General features: G+C 42.7%; 1 protein-coding gene across 1 annotated transcript in view; it reads left to right on the forward strand.

Annotated features, from left to right (window-relative positions):
- Positions 1–266: 266 nt before the first annotated feature.
- LOC139243676 (dihydropteridine reductase-like) overlaps positions 267–20,821 on the forward strand; it is a 44,756-nt gene continuing 24,201 nt past the window's right edge. Inside the window, exons 1-5 of the mRNA XM_070870823.1 lie at positions 267–480; positions 815–907; positions 1,090–1,186; positions 4,385–4,525; positions 13,893–14,001. Of these exons, the coding sequence (XP_070726924.1) occupies positions 394–480; positions 815–907; positions 1,090–1,186; positions 4,385–4,525; positions 13,893–14,001 (527 nt within the window). The 5' untranslated portion in view covers positions 267–393. The remainder of the gene's footprint in view (positions 481–814; positions 908–1,089; positions 1,187–4,384; positions 4,526–13,892; positions 14,002–20,821) is intronic.

Raw genomic sequence — 20,821 nt, forward strand, 5'->3', positions numbered from 1 at the left:
TTTAGTTCCTTCTTAGTTGTGTCCCTCTAAAAAGGGTGCACTTTTGTTTTTATGACATTGGGACAACCCAGGGTCTCGTTAGTGGTTTATTTAGAAAAGGCACCTGTTGAGAGAACAGACAGTGGACGTTTGATTTTCCTGCTCTTCTTCAGTACTTGGCACTGCTGTGTGTTCCAGCTTTTTCTATTTACATTGTAGAGTGTGTAGTGAGTCCTCCAGAGGCAGGGTGGTGCTAAGGCAGGATGGACTCGGCTCTTCTTGCAGACTGTGCTTGGATTGTATGTTTTATTGAAGGTTTTTAGCTGACGTTTCGATATCTGTGGCCGGACTGAAAGAGCGTGCAGGTTGTAGTTAGCAGAGCCGATTTGTTTTTAGTGCGAGAGAGAATCAGCAATGGCAGCAGCTCATAAAGTCATCGTGTACGGAGGAAAGGGCGCTCTGGGAACCAAATGTGTCGAGTTCTTTAAATCCAAGCACTGGGTATGTAGCAAATAAAAGGAACGAGTATCTCCCAGGCACACGGCAGGGTGGGGAATAATTTGTTCGGGCAGTGAAAATAATGCAGTTTATAGTTTTATGGCACAACTTGTCACTTTCCATTTGTAATCGTTAAACGTGTGACTTACTTCCGCACTAAATGCATTCCGGTTAGTGACAAGTGAAGCTATGGGTGGATGAACAAATCGACCCATGCAGTATAATGTAGATAAATGTGAGGTCCACGTCCATGTCTTGCAAATTGTGGTGAAGTTTAATTTTCGTCAGAATCTATTTCACTATCTCTTTACTGCTTAATAACTTTTCTCGGTTACAGTGGGTTACCTCCATTGATCTCACATCTAATGAAGAAGCAAATGCGAATATCATTGTGAAGATGAGCGAGTCCTTCACTGAACAGGCAGATCAGGTAATACATGTTACAATAACAGTTGCTGATATATACAGGTGGAGGAGGTAATATATTATACACTACATTTTCATCGGTTATAATGTAGATACTTGCGCATAGTAAATTAGATATTCAGCTATTGGACCTGAAGTCATAAATAACATTCTATTAATTTTAGCATGCCACTCTAATTTCTAAAGGTTACCACAGATGTTGCCAGTCTTCTCGGGGAGCAGAAGGTGGATGCCATTATCTGTGTAGCAGGAGGATGGGCAGGTGGCAGTGCAAAAGCAAAATGTAAGTGTCCGTATTTTATTTAGTTGCCGTTTTCATTCACATTTCATATTTTATGAACAAGGAAAAATATTTTAAACCAATTCTATATTATCCAGAAGTTCCATGATGTTGAATGACTGTATGATGGTGAGTTCTAATGTTGTCAATCAAAGACACTTGTCACACACGCCTTCACTCAGTAATACGAATTCAAATAAAATAAACCTTTCTAATACTGTACATGTACATGGAGACAAGTACTGTTGTATTTATTGATCTCTAGTTTACATAGCCTGAATTTACCTGTTATATCTCTGATTATGGTATGCCTCAGATAATTTTGTGTTCTTAGAAATGACCAACCAGTGGTCATGAAACATTGCAAAAAATAATTTTTAGAAGGTTTAAATTAATTACAGGCAGGTGTAAATGGAAAACCATATAGATGTGAACATGTCAGTCCTACACAGTGTGGAAGGATTGAAGGGCTCAAGTACATTCTGAACCTTAATCATGCAATCTTGTATTAAAGAAAACATTTTATACTGTACAAATATTTGGATTCTCTTAGCTGTATCCTTACTTATTTGTGATGTATGATCAAATAAAAAATAATCTTGTAATGATTTTAAGATCTATGCAAAAGGACATAGACAGACTAAGTAAGTGGGCAAAAATTTGGCAGCTGGAGTATAATGTTGAAAAATATGAGGTCATGCACTTTGGCAGAAAAAAATCAAAGAGCAAGTTATTATATAAATGGAGAACGATTGCAAAGTGCCGCAGTACAGCGGAATCTGGGGGTACTTGTGCATGAAACGCAAAAGGATAGTATGCAGGTACAGCAAGTGATCAGGAAAGCCAATGGTATATTGGCCTTTATTGCAAAGGGGATGGAGTATAAAAGCAGGGAAAAACATAGAAACATAGAAAATAGGTGCAGGAGTAGGCCATTCGGCCCTTCGAGCCTGCACCACCATCAGTATGATCATAGTTGATCATGCAATTTCAGTACCCCATTCCTGCTTTCTTTCCATACCCCTTGATCCCTTTAGCTGTAAGGGCCAGACCTAACTCCCTTTCGAATATATCTAACGAACTGGTCTCAACAACTTTCTGTGGTAGAGAATTCCACAGGTTCACAACTCTGAGTGAAGAGGTTTCTCCTCATCTCGGTCCTAAATGGCTTACCCCTTATCCTTAGACTATGACCCCTGGTTCTGGACTTCCCCAAAATCCCATCAGAATTTTATATGTTTCTATGAGATCGCCCCTCATTCTTCTAAATTCGAGTGAATATAAGCCTAGTCGATCCAGTTTGTCTTCATATGTCAGTCCTGCCATCCCGGGAATCAGTCTCGTGAACCTTCGCTGCACTCCCTCAATAGCAAGAATGTCCTTCCTCAGATTAGGAGACCAAAACTGTACACAATATTCAAGGTGTGGCCTCACCCAGGCCCTGTACAACCGCAGTAAGACCTCCCTGCTCCGATACTCAAATCCTCTCGCAATGAAGGCCAACATGCCATTTGCCTTCTTCACCGCCTGCTGTACCTGCATGCCAATTTTCAATGACTGATGTATCATGACACCCAGTTCTTGTTGCATCTCCCCTTTTCCTAATCTGTCACCATTCAGATAATATTCTGCCTTCCTGTTTTTGCCACCAAAGTGGTTAACCTCACATTTATCTACATTATACTGCATCTGCCATGCATTTGCCCATTCAGTTAACCTGTCCAAGTCACCCTGCAGCCTCTTAGCATCCTCCTCACAGCTCACACTGCCACCCAGCTTAGTGTCATCTGCAAACTTGGAGATATTACATTCAATTCCTTCGTCTAAATCATTAATATATATTGTAAATAGCTGGGGTCCCAGCACTGAACCTTGTGGTACCTCACTAGTCACTGCCTGCCATTCTGAAAAGGACCCATTTATTCCTACTCTTTGCTTCCTGTCTGCCAACCAGTTCTCTATCCCGTCAATGCATTACCCCCAATACTATGTGCTTTAATTTTGCACACGAATCTCTTTTGTGTGGGACCTTGTCAAAAGCCCTTTGAAAGTCCAAATACACCAAATCTACTGGTTCTTCCTTGTCCACTCTACTAGTTATATCCTCAAAAAATTCTAGAAGATTTGTCAAGCATGATTTCCCTTTCATAAATCCATGCTGACTTGGACCGATCCTGTCACTGTTTTCCAAATGCACTGCTATTAAATCTTTAACAATTGATTCCAACATTTTCCCCACTACCGATGTCAGGCTAACTGGTCTATAATTCCCTGTTTTCTCTCCCTCTTTTTTTAAAAAGTTGGGTTACATTAGCTACCCTTCAATCCATAGGAACTGATCCAGAGTCTATAGAATGTTAGAAAATGACCACCAATGCGTCCACTATTTCTAGGGCCACTTCCTTAAGTACTCTGGGATGCAGACTATCAGGCCCTGGGGATGTATTGGCCTTCAATCCCATTAATTTCCTTTGGAAGTCTTCCTACAGCTATATAAGGTATTGGTGAGGCCACATCTGGAATACTACGTGCAGTTTTGGTTTCCATATTTACGAAAGGATATACTTGCTTTGGAGACAGTTCAGAGAAGGTTCACTAAGTTGATTCCGGGGATGAGGGGGTTGACTTATGGGGAAAGGTTGAGTAGGTTGGGCCTCTACTCATTGGAATTCAGAAGAATGAAAGATGATCTTATCGAAATGTATAAGATTATAAGGGGGCTTAAGAGGATGTTTCCACTGATGGGGGAGACTAGAACTAGAGGGCATGATCTTAGAATAAGAGGCCGCCCATTAAAACAGAGATGAGGAGAAATTTCTTCTCAGAGGGTTATAAATTTGTGGAATATGCTGCCTCAGAGAGCTGTGGAAGCTGGGAATTAAGAAACTGTCTATTTCTGTCTTAAATTTATTCAAACGATAAGGGGTTATGGGGAGCGGGCAGGGAAGTGGAGCTGAGTCCATGATCAGATCAGCCATGATCTTATTGAATAGCGGAGCAGGCTCGAGGTGCCGTATGGCCTACTCCTGTTCCTATTTCTTATGTTCTTATGTTTTGTTCTTATACCTCAAAAACATGGTGCCCTTTTCGTTTGAATTTTTTTGCTGCAGTTTTTCCTCTGCTTACATTTCTCAATATAGCCATTCTGTGTCTGATGTAAAGTTGAATCGGGCAGTGACTTTTGTTGTTTATTTCTCAAAGCTCTTTATAAAAATGCTGACTTGATGTGGAAGCAGAGCATGTGGACATCAACAATCTGCAGTCATTTAGCTACAAAATATCTCAAAGATGGGGGCTTGTTGACACTGACAGGAGCAAGTGCTGCCTTGAATGGGACAGCGGGTGAGTAGAGCTTCCTCTATTAACCTTTGACAATATTAGCTGAATTCTATTATCGTTAGTGTCAACATTCACACATATTGACTGTGTGGGTCGGTATTCGCAGGATTGGTTCGGTGATCGTGGAGGGTGGTCCGATCATGGTGGGGGTTGGTCCGATCATGGTGGGGGTTGTCCGGTTATGTGAAGTGAGAAGCAAGTTAGCTTGGGGGGCTGGGGGGCAAGCACTCCTTCTCCTGGCCCACATGCAGTTCTGGAAAAACACTTATCTCTTCCATGCAGCCTCCCTTTAGCTGCCGGATTTCCAAAGGCCGGGAGACCAGGACAGCCAGAGTTAAAACTAGAAGAGAGATAATATTTGAGGCACGCAGATTAATTAAAATATTTAAATGAGGGACCTGCCTTCTGGGAGTGGGTTGGCTGTCTGCCTCCATCCTGACACTGTTAAAACCGGAAGTGGGCGGGTCCAAGGTGGGTTGGTTTGGGTTTGAGATTTTGAAAATTTTAACATCCTGCCCAAACCAAACCCACCATTTTTTGGGTTAAAGTTACCCCCAAGCGCTATAGATTTATTGTAATTTCTGGCTGAACTATCTCCCCTGGAAGATTTAAAAAAACAATCACACTAACCCGCAATGTAGACTGGGCTGGATACAGAGTCTCTGAATATTAATCTTTCTGTGACAGTTTGCTGCTGGCTATTCATTGAAGTCTTTTTCTGGCCTTGCTATCTCTCTTTAATGGCTTTAGATGGACGAAACAAATTAACAAGACCAGTTGGGAAATAGTTGTTTTAAATAAAAAATCTGGACCAAGGAATTGTAAATATGTGTTTCTTGAACTCATTGGGGGAGAAATTGGGTGTATTTGGGTACAAGTGAGTTGCGACCGAGCGTGGGGCCGCTAACGATCCCGCTAAATTCGGCGGGAGTTTAGCGGCAGTGCTGCGGCATGGTGCCCCGGTCTCCTCCGCCTGGAGATCGAACGTCATTGGCGTGCACATCACCCCGCGAGTGCCCCGGCCCTTAAATTGGGTTTCGCCCCCTGAAACAGTGCAGGCAAAAGCGACTGCTTCAGGGGACGTGTACCTGGCGGCCGGTCGCTACCGGTGCTAAATTTAAAGGCCGGCTGCTGATTTTTTTTTTTAAAGTGCCGTTTTCGTTGCCGCTCTGGTCACGATTTGTTGGTGGATTCTGTGCCGCGATAACTCATTCCGGCACTCTGCCTGAGTGCTGGATTGATTGTGCAATTGATTGATTGCATATGGGAAGTCCAGGCTGCACAAAGCATCCAGGACTTCCCATATGCCACAGGATGTGCACTCCACAGGACTGAGCTGCCTTGCCATGCCGCTAGTTAATAGACTCGGAACTATCGAGCAGAAATAAACTCTCAAACTTAGCAAAGCACAGCAGCTACTCAGCAATCAGCTGATTTAATTAATGAGGTTTTTTAGATTAGAAATATCCCTTATCTAGGTTTACTTTTTAAATTGATTTTAATCTTCCCCCTCTTCTCTGAATTCCCACTCTTTCCAAATTCCCAAATAAACCACTCTGCTTAAGTCCACACAGTTTAAGACAGCTCTGTGCAGATCACTCTTTGCTCTGAAAAACTGTTGACTTTTATACTCTTGGGAGTGACACTGTAAGTGATTTGTTCAGGTGGACCGGAACACACCTCTTTGTACAAGTTCTGGACGATAGGGATTACTATGGACAAATCTGGCACGGACAATGTTTTTCAGGCTCAACCGTGTAATGTTTAATAAAGTTCAACTGCACCACGAGTAAAACAGTACACAGTGGTGTAATACAGTACAAAAGTACAACCCTGGCTTATCCAACAAGCCCTTGTTGTTTCAAGTTACCACGGCCTAATATATAATATACAGTACACAAGAAAAAAAACCTTCCCAGACTAAACCCCTATGGTTTGGCTAGGACATACAACGTCCCTTCTCGCAGCTAAGTGGTCTTAAGGATGTGTAGATGTGGGCAATGCTCACCCCGATTGCCCTGTGACTTGCTTGCAGCTTCTTCCTGTACGATATGGCTCCTGGTTTTGTACCGCCGATGCAGTATTCGAGTCCCAGTTTGAGTTGCGGTCTGCATTGGGGTAGAAGAGCAAGGCTCAGCTCTTCGTGATGTTCCGTCTTTCCATCCCGTGGCGGAGTGCTCGTTTGTTGATGAGGGTGATGAGGCAAGCAAAGTAGCAAGAGAGAGAACTCTCAATCCGGCTTCCCTTTATCCCCCAAAAAATCCTTGTCTCTTTTCGCAGCTGGGCTGATTGATCCCTTGCCTTGGGCTCTGTTTGAGTGGCCTGCCCGTCTAGAGAATGTCCTCTAAATGATCGATGATGGGTTTCTTGGATTTAGTGGCTCCCCTTTGTGTGGTTTCCCGCCTGTCCAGGCTTGCCCATGTAGATACAATGTCTTTAATAGCAAGTGATGGGTTTTGATCTCCAAACTGATCTAGTTAACTGGCTCATTTCCATACAGACAATAGGCTAGCCATCTCCTGCTATTCATCAGTTGGAAGTTGACTTCTTGGGACATTGTTTCCCAAAGAAGTCTGTTTATACAACAATTTCCCTTGATAGGTTGGGCCTGGTTGGAATCTTCACAGTTCACAGTTCATCACAGTTCACCTGGGCCACTCCCATCTTTACAAACCGGCTGCTGAACTTTCAGCAGAGATATGTTCTTATATCCAATATTTATCATTAAAGTTCATGGGAACTGAGCCGAATGCTACAACACACAATTTACAAGTGTTGACTCAGCACCCCTTTTCTCTGTGATTAACACCTATTCAAGACAAACACTTACAGTATGTTAAAGCAAAACCTTAAAGTGTTTCTATTTTAATTGAGTGGCCTGGCTTTGCCCTCAGTTACCTGACTGGACAGAACATCTATTCAAGTGCTATGTACATCAAAGTTAGCTCTGTGAGTGGGCCTGGTTTTTAATCTTGTATGTACTGCGATGGAAAGAAAGACATCAATACCATGATACATCTTTCTCAATGAGGTTATGCCATATTCTGCACAATGAGGGTAATGGAACAGGTAGAGCTGTGGTCAGCCACTTCTTTATCAAAAGGGGAACATTTGCCCTTGGCTTCTCTCAGACCATCCCAATAGTTGGCTTTAGAAAAGAATTGGCAGATACCTGGAAGCATTTTGTTTACCTGCTCTTCCAATTAGAGAGGTGAGTGGTATTAGTAATGGAAAGAAGAAAGTACAAGTGCAAGGTTCGTAATTAAAACGTCTAATTTGAATAGTTCTCCCAATATTCTCAATGGGTAAGAGAAAAAATCATAAATGTTTAATTTTAAAATCTTGGAGAGGCACTAATTGTCCAATTTTCAGATTTAGTTTGAATATATAGTCATTCACATAATAAAACTTGGAATTATATAGCGCCTTATCATGTCTTTCAGAAATATCCCCAAATGCTTCACACAATGAATTGTGATTATTAGGTTGGGAGAGATGGTAACCAATATTAACACAGCAAGACACCACATACAACAATGGAATGAATGACCAGTTAAACTGCTGTTGCTGGTGTTGGTTGAGGGAGGAATGATGGTCAGGATACTGGGAGGACTCCCTGCTGTTCTTTGAATAGTGCTTTGGGATTTTTAAAGTCCACCCGAGCACTGGAACAGACAGAAAGGGCTTTGGTTTAACATCTCATTTGAAGAATGTTTCGTTTAAAGGCTAATTGTTTGAAACTGACAATTATATTGCTAATCTTACTCATGTTTAAGCATTGTAGACTGCAGTAGGATTTCCCACATTAACAAATTAAATAAAACCTAACTCTATAGCTCCATATTTCTTTGATTATAATCAGCATTATATTTTTATAGAAAACCATTTTACTGATTACATGATGGAGAATGTGCAGATTTTTAAAATCATTAAGCAAATCTTTGTGGTTTGAAAAGGCTTAAAAATTTTTTTTTCATGTTTATTACAATTATGAAATAATATTTAGGAAGTCCATTTACTATGTTAGCAGAGCCTAGCATTATGATGGTTGTTTCAGAAGTTTAATTGGAAGTTCCAGCCAGTGCAAACATTTTTGGGGGGTTGAATTTAGTTGGGAATGATTCAGAAGATTTAGATTTGTGTAGCGTTGTGAGATTTGACCTTGTCTCTAATCAGCAGAATGAAGAGCACTGTTGGGGCTAATGAACTATGACTTGTTTCCAAATGCACAATGTCAACAATTTGAATTTTATGCTTAAAAGTTGAATATTTTCAAGGCAGTCTATCACTACCAATGACTTGAGAATTTGCTGTTTTGACAGGGTAATATGGAAACTGTTCACTGTTCCATTAGACCTCTATGTGGATTGTTCCATTTTCAGAAAAATATTATGTTTCATTCGTCTTGGTTTCAAAACAAATGTTTTAGTCATTTCCTTATAATGGTGAATAATATTATACTTCAGTTAAAACTGAGTTGATTGATTTTGTGCTTATTTCTCTGAATAGTAACAACATGTACCCAGGGGCAAGGAGTCAATTTGAGAGGAACCATCTATCACTGTTGTGTTATACAATTTCATTTCCTCCAGATTTCACTACCAATGTTTTTCCTTATCCCTGTTTGATTAAGAAAGAAGCCTGAAAAGTAAATGTCTGTAATGTATTTGCTTCATGGGTTCTTTGCTTAAGAATTCATGCCAACACATTGCTATTAAAAACGAGTTGGTTTATTAACAAAGGTTTAACAAACCACACTACACATTACCAGTTCATCCACTAGGCTCACAACTGCATACCTCATCGTGGATGACCTAGACTCAGTTGACTGGGGTTTTATTGAATCTTGTGAACATCACGTGACTGGCTAAGCCACTCACAATGCAACAGCTCGACAAACCTGTGAGCATACTCACAGTTGCATACATTACAATGTCCATCATAGTTAACTTTAAAACATTATGCAATGCTACAATAAGGCGTTTCTTTTTACATTTACTTCTACTCTGTAATATTTCAGTTTAACAGTAAGTGTCTAAAAACTCAATCGTCCGATTGGTTAATTTGAATCCAAATACTTAAGTCAGTTAATACCACAATTGCAGCAATCTGCTTGGATATTTCAAATCATAACTATAGGTTTCCTGCCTGTAGCTTCAACCTGCTTCAGGCTACAGTTGTACATGCATGTTTTAAGATCTGTCAATGATTTTCAGGGATGATGGGTTACAGTAATGAAGAGAGACCTGAGAAGTTAGGGCTTTATTTCACAGGAGCTGAGAAGGTTAACAGGTGACCTGATAGAGGCCTTCAAGATTATGAAGGGTTATAATGAGGTAAAGAGTGATAGATTGTTTATAGTGGTTGGTGAGATGGAAAATAGGGAGAACAAATTTAAGATAAACACAAGAATAATTGAAACAGAAATTAGAAAAAAAATCTATACACAGATGATGGTTAGAATTTGTAACTCGCTGCTCTAAATCCGTTGGTGAAGCAGAATTCATAAATTCTCTGGAAAGGGAATTTAATAGTTGCTTCAAAAAGATGGAGTATTAAAGAGTATGGGGAATGATCAGGGTGTTAGGATTGTATGAGTAGACTATATGGCTCATGGTGAAAAATACTGGACAGGTGTGATGGACCAAATGGTCTGTTTCTGTGCAATAACATTCCATGATTTCATGAATAAAATACCCTTTGGGAGTCTGGTGGACAGTTCTGATTAAGAAATTCCAAAATTTAAGCTGCAACCAAGTGATGGGTGGGAACATTTGTATCTCCCTCCTCACTACAGAGTACTGCTGTGATGACCGAGCTTAAGTATTGAATTTCCTTTTCTGAAATGCACCAATTTTGTTTCAGGCTAGTATTATTTTTAAAAGGGACTGAGAATAAAAGCACTACATTTTAAAATTCTCATTCTTGTTTTCAAATCCCTCCATGGCCTTGTCCCTCCCAATCTTTATCACCTTCTCCAGCCCTACAATCCTCTGAGATCTCTGTACTCCTCCACTTCTGGCCCCTTGCACATCCCTGATTTTAATTGCTCCACCATTGGTGGCTGTGCTTTCAGTTGCCTAAGACCTCGGCTCTGGAATTCCCTCCCTAAACCTCTCCACTTCTCTACTTCTCTCTCCTCCTTTCAGACACTTTTTAAAACCTAACTCTTTGACCAAGGTTTTAGCCATTTGTCCCAATATCTCCTTGTGTGACATCCAGTTCTGGATGAGCAAACGTTTTCTGCAATTAAATATTAGTAAGACCAAAGCCACTGTTTATGGTCCCTGCCACGCACTCCGTTCCCTAGCTGCTGACATCATCCCTCTTCCTAACATTTGTCTGAGGCTGAACCACACTGTTCGCAACCTTGGTGTCATATTTGACTCTGAAATGAGCTTCCGACCACATATCCGTGGCATAACTAAGACCGCCCATCTCCACCCTTGCCTCAGCTCATCCACTGCTGAAACCCTCATCCGTGCCGTTGTTACCTCTGGACTTGACTATTCCAACGCACTCCTGGCTGGCCCTACATAAACTTGAGGTAATTCAAAACTCGGGTGCCCATGTCCTAACTCGCACCAAGTCCCGTTCATCCATGACCCCTGTGCTCACTGACCTCCATTGACTCCCGGTTGAGCAACACCTCGACTTCAAAGTTCTCATCCTTATTTTCAAATCCCTCCGTGGCCTCGCCCCTCTCTATCTCTGTAATCTCCTCCAGCCCCACAACCCCCGAGATATCTGTGCTCCTCTAATTCTGCCCTCTTGAGCATCTCTGATTATAATCACTCAACCATTGGTGGCTGTGCCTTCTGTTTCCTAGGCCCTAAGCTCTGGAATTCCATCCCTACCTCTCTTTCCTCCTTTAAGACACTCCTTAAAACCTACCCCTCTGACCAAGTTTTTGATCACTGCCCTAATTTCTCCTCGTATGGCTCATACTCACATTTTTTGTCTTAATACTCCTGTGAAGCACCTTGGGACATTTTACTATGTTGAAGCCGCTATATAAATGCAAGTTATTGTTGTAATCATGCTGGACATTTTATTGTCAGGTGAAGCCTCCATGTTGGCCATAAATAAAATTACTTGCATCTCGATCCAGAAACTTGAAAATCTCTCTTGATGATAAAAGTGTTATAATGCAGTGGATTTTCTGGTTAACAGGCATGTTGACTCTGGAAATGATCTCTGAGCTCCTGAAAATTGTGTGGTGTACAAAATATTGTATACTACATAAAATATATATCCAGTTTATGCTCATCATATTTCATCAATAATATTGTGTGAATAAGCAGCTGGGGTTTAACCTTGTAATGTTTTACAACAAATTTATTGAGACTGATCAAATAATGTGAACTTGTAAAAGGATTCAAATATGTTTGGTGATTCTCTGTATAGTGGGTTGCTAGTCTCGGTCAGGCCATAGAGTGTAGCAGGCATAGGGATGGTCAACTGAAGGCTGAATGTTTCCTCATTGGGTGAGTGGTCTTGCACACATTCCTGAAAATTAACAGAGGCCTAGAGTTGGGTCATTTACCTCCCCCTCCCACTATTGGGTGGAGGAATGAATGCAAAAAACAATTAGTTAATAATTTCTAGAGCATTCAACTTCAGTTTACCAGTAAATGTTAATAATCGTTCTTGAATTCTGTGATTATTCTCAATATGAAAAGCTTCCATTCCAATTTTTGTTCTTGATTTCAGGAGCATTCACTAAAGTGATCTATCAAAAAAGAAAACTATATTAAGGATGGTTTTGAAATATTAAGATCTAAAAATGTTAAAAAAAAAATACAATTTGATTGAACTTCCCTCTCTTGAATGAATGCAATAAAGTGAAATTGAATGCAAAAATGTGTAAGAGAACAGATTGGGGATTAGCAGGGACAAAGTCATTGTATGTTCAGTTGTAAATTTAGCTCAAAACTGGTATTTCATTGCTGAATCCACTCTCTCCTCTTTACAGTTGATGTAAAGTGAGGGCTAACCTGTTACTGTAAGCCTTTGAAAAGCTCCCCTTCTCCCCGAACCTAATTTATTTTCTTTATAGCTCTTTCACTTCATGGTCAGATCAACCATGATTTAATTGAATGACGAACAGGCTCAAGAGGCTGAAAGGCCTGCACCTTGTTCCTCCCCCTCTGCTTTGTCATGTGCTCTGAATTTTTAAAATTAATGTTAGAAATGCTTTATATAAAGGCAAATTCTTGACTTTTTATGCCTATTTGTCAAATAAACCTAGAATAAAATATCATGATTTAGCATTTTAACACACATTTTCAAAACTACCAACTTTTTTTGGTGGGGGGGGGGGGGTAGTGGGGGGGGAGCTAATTATTGTAACAGTTACTCCTGGTGAAAAATATATAGATTGTGGCATTCTGCTGGTGGTGATTTGCTTTTAGCTCCAGTGTACTGGATCACATCATTAAATACATCAGTTCACAATAGTGATATTCTAAGACAGTGAGTTTGCAATCTTAACAGTGCCACTGTTAGGAATGCTGAATCCCAGGGGACAGAATCAGAATGGCATCTGAGCATTCCCTAGCAGCCAGTTAGAGAAGCATTGGCACAGACCTTGCAGTCTCCAGCCTATCCTCTTGATTGGGGAAGATGTGCACCATACAGAGACTCCATGGAAAGAAATGGAGAGAAAATTCAATAAAATACTTAGATTTAAAAAGAAGTTGTGAGCTCTACTAATAGCTCTTTAGGTAAATGTACTGTTTGGTGTAATGAAACATACAAACTAAGAAAGTCCCAGGTTTGATGGACGCTTTGGGCTAAATTAGTTCCTCTTGTTTGGGATGGCACGATGGGTGCTGCAATTGGCACCCTGAGCTAAGGAAAGGAAAAGTCAGTTAGGCTTTCTGCACCCCAGTTACTACCCAACAAGTCTTGTTGGAAAATGTGGATGCCTGGTAAAGACGGTATAATGTTTGCCCATGATGCTGCCTGTTGTTGAATTGCATGTTGATGTTTACTGTTCAGTCTCACACATGAAGAATGGCCACGTGGGCAAGGTATAAAAAACTGCCAGTGCCATGAAACTGATGTTTTGGTGGGTTTCTAACTTTGGAAATTGTATGTGTCTTTGCTTTCAACAGAGAAAAAACAAATAGGGTGAAAAACTATATACATGTGCAGTTTAAAAAAAAAGTTAATTGCTTTCAGCATAAACTATCATCATTTTATTTGAAATAAAATATTTCATACATTTGTTTGAAAAGCCAACACTAGTTGTTAGTTTAGTACATGAGTGTTTTAAAGAAATGATTCACGATGGTGTTCATGCCCTGTTTGAAGTGTATCTGACTGCAGTAAGGTTTTGTTTGTAAACCCTCCTGTTTTCCATTAGGGATGGTGGGCTACGGAATGGCAAAGGCAGCTGTTCATCAACTCTGTCAGAGTCTAGCTGGAGAGAACAGTGGATTGCCATCTGGATCTTCTGCTCTCGCAATTCTACCGTAAGTATCAGTAATTACAGTTCTCTGGACTATAATAGACTTGATAATGTTCACTGTCCCATTGGAGGAAAACATTGTTGGTGGCTTTCATAACAGCATCTGGTGTAAAATGGTAGCAAATCATTTGCTATTAGTGCTATTTTAAAGTTTGAAAAAATGTTTAGAGCAAACATTTTAGTGCTGTTTAAACACATCTTTTCAACATGTTAATTGTGTTATTCCAGACAGTTCCCCAAGGCTGTTGCGTGTGCGTGCGTGTTGTGTTCTGGTCCTCTGTTTATGATCAGAACATGTCTCTTCTAATCTCTCTCATGCCTTTGTAACCTGCATTCCCCCTTTGTCCATTCTTGTGAGCATTTTGGCAGCTGCACCCAACCTGAGCCCATTACTTCTATTTTTTCTCTTGGCCACTTTTCTCCAACTAAATATTGGGAAGACCGAAGCCATTGTTTTCGGTCCCCACCACAAACTTTGTTCACTAGCCACCGACTCCATCCCTCTCCCCATCCCTCTGAGGCTATTCGCAACCTTGGTGTCATATTTGACCCTGAAATGAGTTTCTGACCATCTCTGCAGCATAACTAAGAGCACCAATTTCCACTTCCATAACATCGCCCGTCTCCACTCTTGCCTCAACTCATCCGCTGAAACCCTCATCCATGCCTTTCTTACCACTAGACTTGACTATTCCAACGCACGCCCACATTCTACCCTACGGAAACTTGAGGTCATCCAAAACTCGGCTGCCCGTGTCCTAACTCGCACCAAGTCCTGTTCACCTATTACTCCTGTGCTTGCTGACTTACACTGGCTCCCAGTTGAGCAACATCTTGATTTCAAAATTCTCATCCTTGTTTTCAAATCTTTCCATGGCCTCACCTCTCTCTATCTCTGTAATCTCCTCCAGCCCTACAACGCCTCAAGATATCTTGCACTCCTCTAATTCTGCCCTCTTGAGCATCCTTGATTATAATCGCTCAACCATTGGTGGCCATGCCTTCCTAATGTTGCCTAGGCCGTAAGCTCTGGAATTCCCTCCTTAAACCTCTCTACCGCTCTTCCCTCCTTCAAATCTACCTCTTTGACCAGCCCTAATTTCTCCTTGGGTTGCTCGATGTCAAATTTTGTGTTATAATACTCCTGTGAAGTTACTTTGGATGTTTTACATTAAAGGCGCTTATTATTGTTATTGTTAACAAGTTGTTATTATTGGCCCATATAGAATCTTTTCCTCTTTATCCGAAACTCTGCTACCTGGAACCTATTCTTTACAAAGTCCTGCTCACCCATCACCCTTGTACTCGCTGACCTACGTTGGCTCCTGGTCCCCACAATACCTTGGATTTAAAATTCTCAGCCTTGTGTTGATTATTGCTCCTGTGAAGTGTCTTGGGATATTTAACTATGTTAGGTGCTGTGTAAATGCAAATTGTTGTTGTATTCAAATCACTCCAGGGCCTTGCCCTTCCCTATCTCTGTAACCTTGTTCAGCCCTTCAACCGTCCGAGATCTCTGCGTTCCTCCAAACTCCGACCTACTTTGCATCCACCACTCCCTTCGCCCCACCATTGCCGTCCGTCCTTTCAATGCTCTTACATAACATAAGAACATAACAAGTAGGAACAGGAGTAGGCCATACGGCCCCTCGAGCCTGCTCCACCATTCAATAAGATCATGGCTGATCTGATCATGGACTCAGCTCCACTTCCCCGCCCACTTCCCATAACCCTTTATCCTCTTATCGTTTAAGAAACTGTCTATTTCGGTCTTAAATTTATTCAATGTCCCAGCTTCCACAGCCCTCTGTGGCAGCAAATTCCACAGATTTTCAATCCTCTGAGAGAAGAAATTTCTCCTCATCTCTGTTTTAAATGGGTGGCCCTTTATTCTAAGATCATGCCCTCTAGTTCGAGACTCCCTTATCAGTGGAAACATCCTCTCTGCATCCACCTTGTCAAGCCCCCTCATAATCTTATACGTTTCGACAAGATCACCTCTCATTCTTGTGAATTCCAATGAGTAGAGGCCCAAACTACTCAACCTTTCCTCATAAGTCAGACCCCTCATCCCGGAATCAACCTAGTGAACCTTCTCTGAACTGCCTCCAAAGCAAGTATATCCTTTCGGAAATATGGAAACCAAAACTGCGCGCAGTATTCCAGGTGTGGCCTCACCAATATCCTGTATAACTGTAGCAAGACTTCCCTGATTTCATACTCCATCCCCTTTGCAATAAAGGCCAAGATACCATTGGCCTTCCTGATCACTTGCTGTACCTGCATACTATCCTTTTGCGTTTCATGCACAAGTACCCCCAGGTCCTGCAGTACTGCGGCACTTTGCAATCTTTCTCCATTTAAATAATAATTTGCTCTTTGATTTTTTTTCTGCCAAAGTGCATGACTTCACATTTTCCAACATTATACTCCATCTGCCAAATTTTTGCCCATTCACTTAGCCTGTCTACATCCTCTTGCAGATTTTTTGTATCCTCCTCACACATTGCTTTTCCTCCCATCTTTGTACCGTCAGCAAACTTGGCTACGTTACACTCAGTCCCTTCTTCCAAGTGGTTAATATAGATTGCCTACCACTTTGACCAAGCTTTTAAACATTCCGAATATCTCTCTTCTTCGGCTCAGTGTCCACTTTTGTATGATTACACATCTGTGAAGCACTTTGAGACATTTGTCTGCATTAAAGGCAAGCTGTTGTTAAAGCACTTGGACTGTTAATGTTGTCCCTGCGTGTGGTATTCTCTGAATCTATTGATTTGATTATATGTCACAAGTATTCATTGTTCGCTGTATAAACCCTCGGATACTTTGACTTTATTTACTATCCTACAATCACTTTTATTGATACAAGCTATCTTAAAAGAACAATGTTTATTTAACTCTCTTCTCCTTTACCTAAAGCCCATCCTATTTTAAATGCATTTCGAGAAAAAAGGCGAATATTTTGTATCGCTTAACCACATTTTTAAAGGGCTGATTTAAAAAAAAAATGATGCCACGTTACATTCTTTAAAAAAAATTCCACACATAATGTTTCAGACATGTATATCAGCTACATACGTAACTGGAAGGAGATAAAAGGTGAAGACAGTTCTACATAGCACATGATGAGATAGTGAGAGCAAACACACACTATAGAAGAATGACTGAATCGAACTGACATTCCACATTGTTCCTGTTCTGTGTACTGTGAGGTGGTATATAGCCACCTAAAAACTCATGTTAAGAGTGGAAGCAAGTCTTCCTCAATTCCGAGGAACTGCCTATGATGATGATGATGATGATGACTGCTCTGTGATCAAACTGTCGAAAAATAAGTAATGCTGTAGATTTTCATTTCTCCCATGATTTTAAAATAGGCTTCAGGATTTTAACGACTCCATCTCAGGATACAATGGGTTCCTGATTTTATGTTGCCCAAATTGTAATTCTTTAACAGGAATGGAAATAATCTGTATCTTGTGTGTGGAGACCAGATGCCACTGGCACCTTATCCTTAGTTTTAACAGCGAACAGAATGACCGTCATTTATGTCAGGTGTCAATAGTTTCATTGGGCCCAAGTTTCCACATGATAAAAAACGGGCGCCCCTCCGAGCTGGGCGCCCGTTTTTTGCGCCGAAAATGGTGCCGGAAAAAAACCGAGCGATTCTGGAGCGCTTTGCAGCTCCTTGTCTGCTTGGCGTGGCGCCCAGGGGGGCGGAGCCTACACTTGCGCCGATTTTGTAAGTGGGAGGGGGCGGGTACTATTTAAATTAGTTTTTTTCCTGCCGGCAACGCTGCACGTGCGCGTTGGAGCATTCGTGCATGCTCAGCGTGAAAAAAACATTGGCACGCGGCCATTTTTGTAGTTCTTTGTAGTTCTTTGTAGCTGTTTAGTTTTTGAACATTTTTTAATAAAAGTACATTGCCATCAGCACAGAGGCTTCTTGTAGCAGTGAGAAGGCTGCAGGAAGCCTCAAAGTTGAGGCAGCCGTTTCCCGACGACCTCCCCCTTTTGCCGTCAGGAAATGGCTCCTCAATTTCTGAGGCTTCCTGCAGTCTTCTCTCTTTCCCGCCAGCCGTCTGGAACGGCTCCATTCCCCCCCCCCCCCTGCGTTCGGTCGGCACCCTTCCCTCCCCCCGCCCCCGCCCCCAGTCGGCTCCCTTCCCTCCCCCCCCCCCCCCCTTGTTCGGTAGGCTCCCTCCCTGGCTCCCGCCCGCCCGCGTTCGATCGGCTCTCTCCATCCCGCGTTCGTCGGCTCCCTTCCCTCCCCCCCCCCCATTCTCGTCGGCTCCCTTCCCTCCCCCCCCCCCCACCCTCGTCGGCTCCCTTCCCTCCCCCCCCCCCCACCCTCGTCGGCTCCCTTCCCTCCCCCCCCCCCACCCTCGTCGGCTCCCTTCCCTTCCGTTCCCCCCCCCCCCCCCCACCGCGTTCGTCGGCTCCCTTCCCTTCCCCCCCCCCCACCCTCGTCGGCTCCCTTCCCTTCCGTCCCCCCCCCCCCCCCCACCGCGTTCGTCGGCTCCCTTCCCTCCCCCCGCCCCCGCCCCCAGTCGGCTCCCTTCCCTCCCCCCCCACTGCGTTCGGTAGGCTCCCTCCCTGGCTCCCTCCCTCCCGCGTTCGGTCGGCTCCCTCCCTCCCGCCCGCCCGTGTTCAATCGGCTCTCTCCATCCTGCGTTCGTCGGCTCCCTTCCCTTCCCTCCCCCCCCCCCCCCCCCACGTTCGTCGGCTTCCTTCCCTCCCCCCCCCCCCCCGGCGTTCGTCGGCTCCCTCCCCTTCGCCCCCTCCCCCCCCACCCCCGCCACGTTCGGTCGGCTCCCTTCCCTTCCCCCCCCCCCCCCCCCCGCCCGCGTTCGGTCAGCTCCCTCGTTTTGTGAGGCTTGCTGCACCATTCTTCCTGGCTGAAGCACTTTCACACAGGTAGGGAGATGGTTTATTTAATTTTTTCTTTGCTTATAAATGTTTATTCGGGTTGGATTTATTTGTATAAGTATAAATAAGGATTGATTGTAGAATTTAATGAGTTCCCTTCCCCCCCCCCCCACCTCGTTCTGGCCTGATTTGTAACCTGCGCCTGATTTTTTAATGTGTAGAACAGGTTTTTTCAGTTCAACAAAAATCTTCACTGGCTCCATTCTACTTTAGTTTGGAGTACGTTTTCACTGTGGAAACTTTCAAATCAGGCGTCAGTGGCCGGACACGCCCCCTTTTGAAGAAAAAATTCTGTTCCAAAGTAGAACTGTTCTACCTGACGAGAACTGCAGAAAAAAAAATGTGGAGAATTGCGAATTCTAAGATAGTCCGTTCTCCACCAGTTGCTCCTAAAAATCAGGTGCAAATCATGTGGAAACTTGGGCCCATAATTCTGTGTTTTTTGAAAGTTTGTTCACTTTTATTCTTTTGAGTTTTAGAACATAAGAACATAAGAATTAGGAACAGGAGTAGACCATCTAGCCCCTCAAGCCTGCTACGCCACTCAACAAGATCATGGCTGATCTGGCCGTGGACTCAGCTCCACTTACCCGCCCGCTCCCCATAAACCCTTAATTCCCTTATTGGTTAAAAATCTGTCTATCTGTGATTTGAATACATTCAATGAGCTAGCCTCAACTGCTTCCTTGGGCAGAGAATTCCACAGATTCACAGCCCTCTGGGAGAAGAAATTCCTTCTCAACTCGGTTTTAAATTGGCTCCCCTGTATTTTGAGGCTGTGCCCCTGAGTTCTAGTCTCCCCTAGCAGTGGAAACAACCTCTCTGCCTCTATCTTGTCTATCCCTTTCATTATTTTAAATGTTTCTATAAGATCACCCCTCATCCTTCTGAACTCCAACGAGTAAAGACCCAGTCTACTCAATCGATCATCATAAGGTAACCCCCTCATCTCCGGAATCAGCCAAGTGAATCGTCTCTGTACCCCCTCCAAAGCCAGTATATCCTTCCTTAAGAAAGGTGACCAAAACTGCACGCAGTACTTCAGGTGCAGCCTCACCAATACCCTATACAGATGCAGAAGGACCTCCCTGCTTTTGTACTCCATCCCTCTCGCAATGAAGGCCAACATTCCATTCGCCTTCCTGATTACCTGCTGCACCTGCAAATTATTTTTATGGGATTCATGCACAAGGAACCCCAGGTCCCTCTGCACCGCAGCATGTTGTAATTTCTCCCCATTCAAATAATATTCCTTTTTACTGTTTTTTTTTCCCAAGGTGAATGACCTCACATTTTCCAACATTGTATTCCATCTGCCAAACCTTAGCCCATTCGCTTAACCTATCTAAATCTCTCTGCAGCCGCTCTGTGTCCTCTACACAACCCGCTTTCCCACTAATCTTTGTGTCATCTGCAAATTTTGTTACACTACACTCCGTCCCCTCTTCCAGCTCATCTATGTATATTGTAAACAGTTGTGGTCCCAGCATCGATTCCTGTGGCACACCACTAACCACCGATTTCCAACCCGAAAAGGACCCATTTATACCGACACTCTGCTTTCTGTAGCCAGCCAATTCTCTATCCATGCTAATACATTTCCTCTGACTCCGCGTACCTTTATTTTCTGCAGTAACCTTTTGTGTGGCACCTTATCGAATGCCTTTTGGAAATCTAAATACACCACATCCATCGGTACACCACTATCCACCATGCTCGTTATATCCTCAAAGAATTCCAGTAAATTAGTTAAACATGATTTCCCCTTCATGAATCCATGTTGCGTCTGCTTGATTGCACTATTCCTATCTAGATGTCCTGCTATTTCTTCCTTAATGATAGCTTCAAGCATTTTCCCCACTATAGATGTTAAACTAACCGGCCTATTGTCT

Source organism: Pristiophorus japonicus, chromosome 2 (genome assembly GCF_044704955.1).
Source record: "Pristiophorus japonicus isolate sPriJap1 chromosome 2, sPriJap1.hap1, whole genome shotgun sequence".
NCBI lineage: Eukaryota > Metazoa > Chordata > Chondrichthyes > Pristiophoridae > Pristiophorus > Pristiophorus japonicus.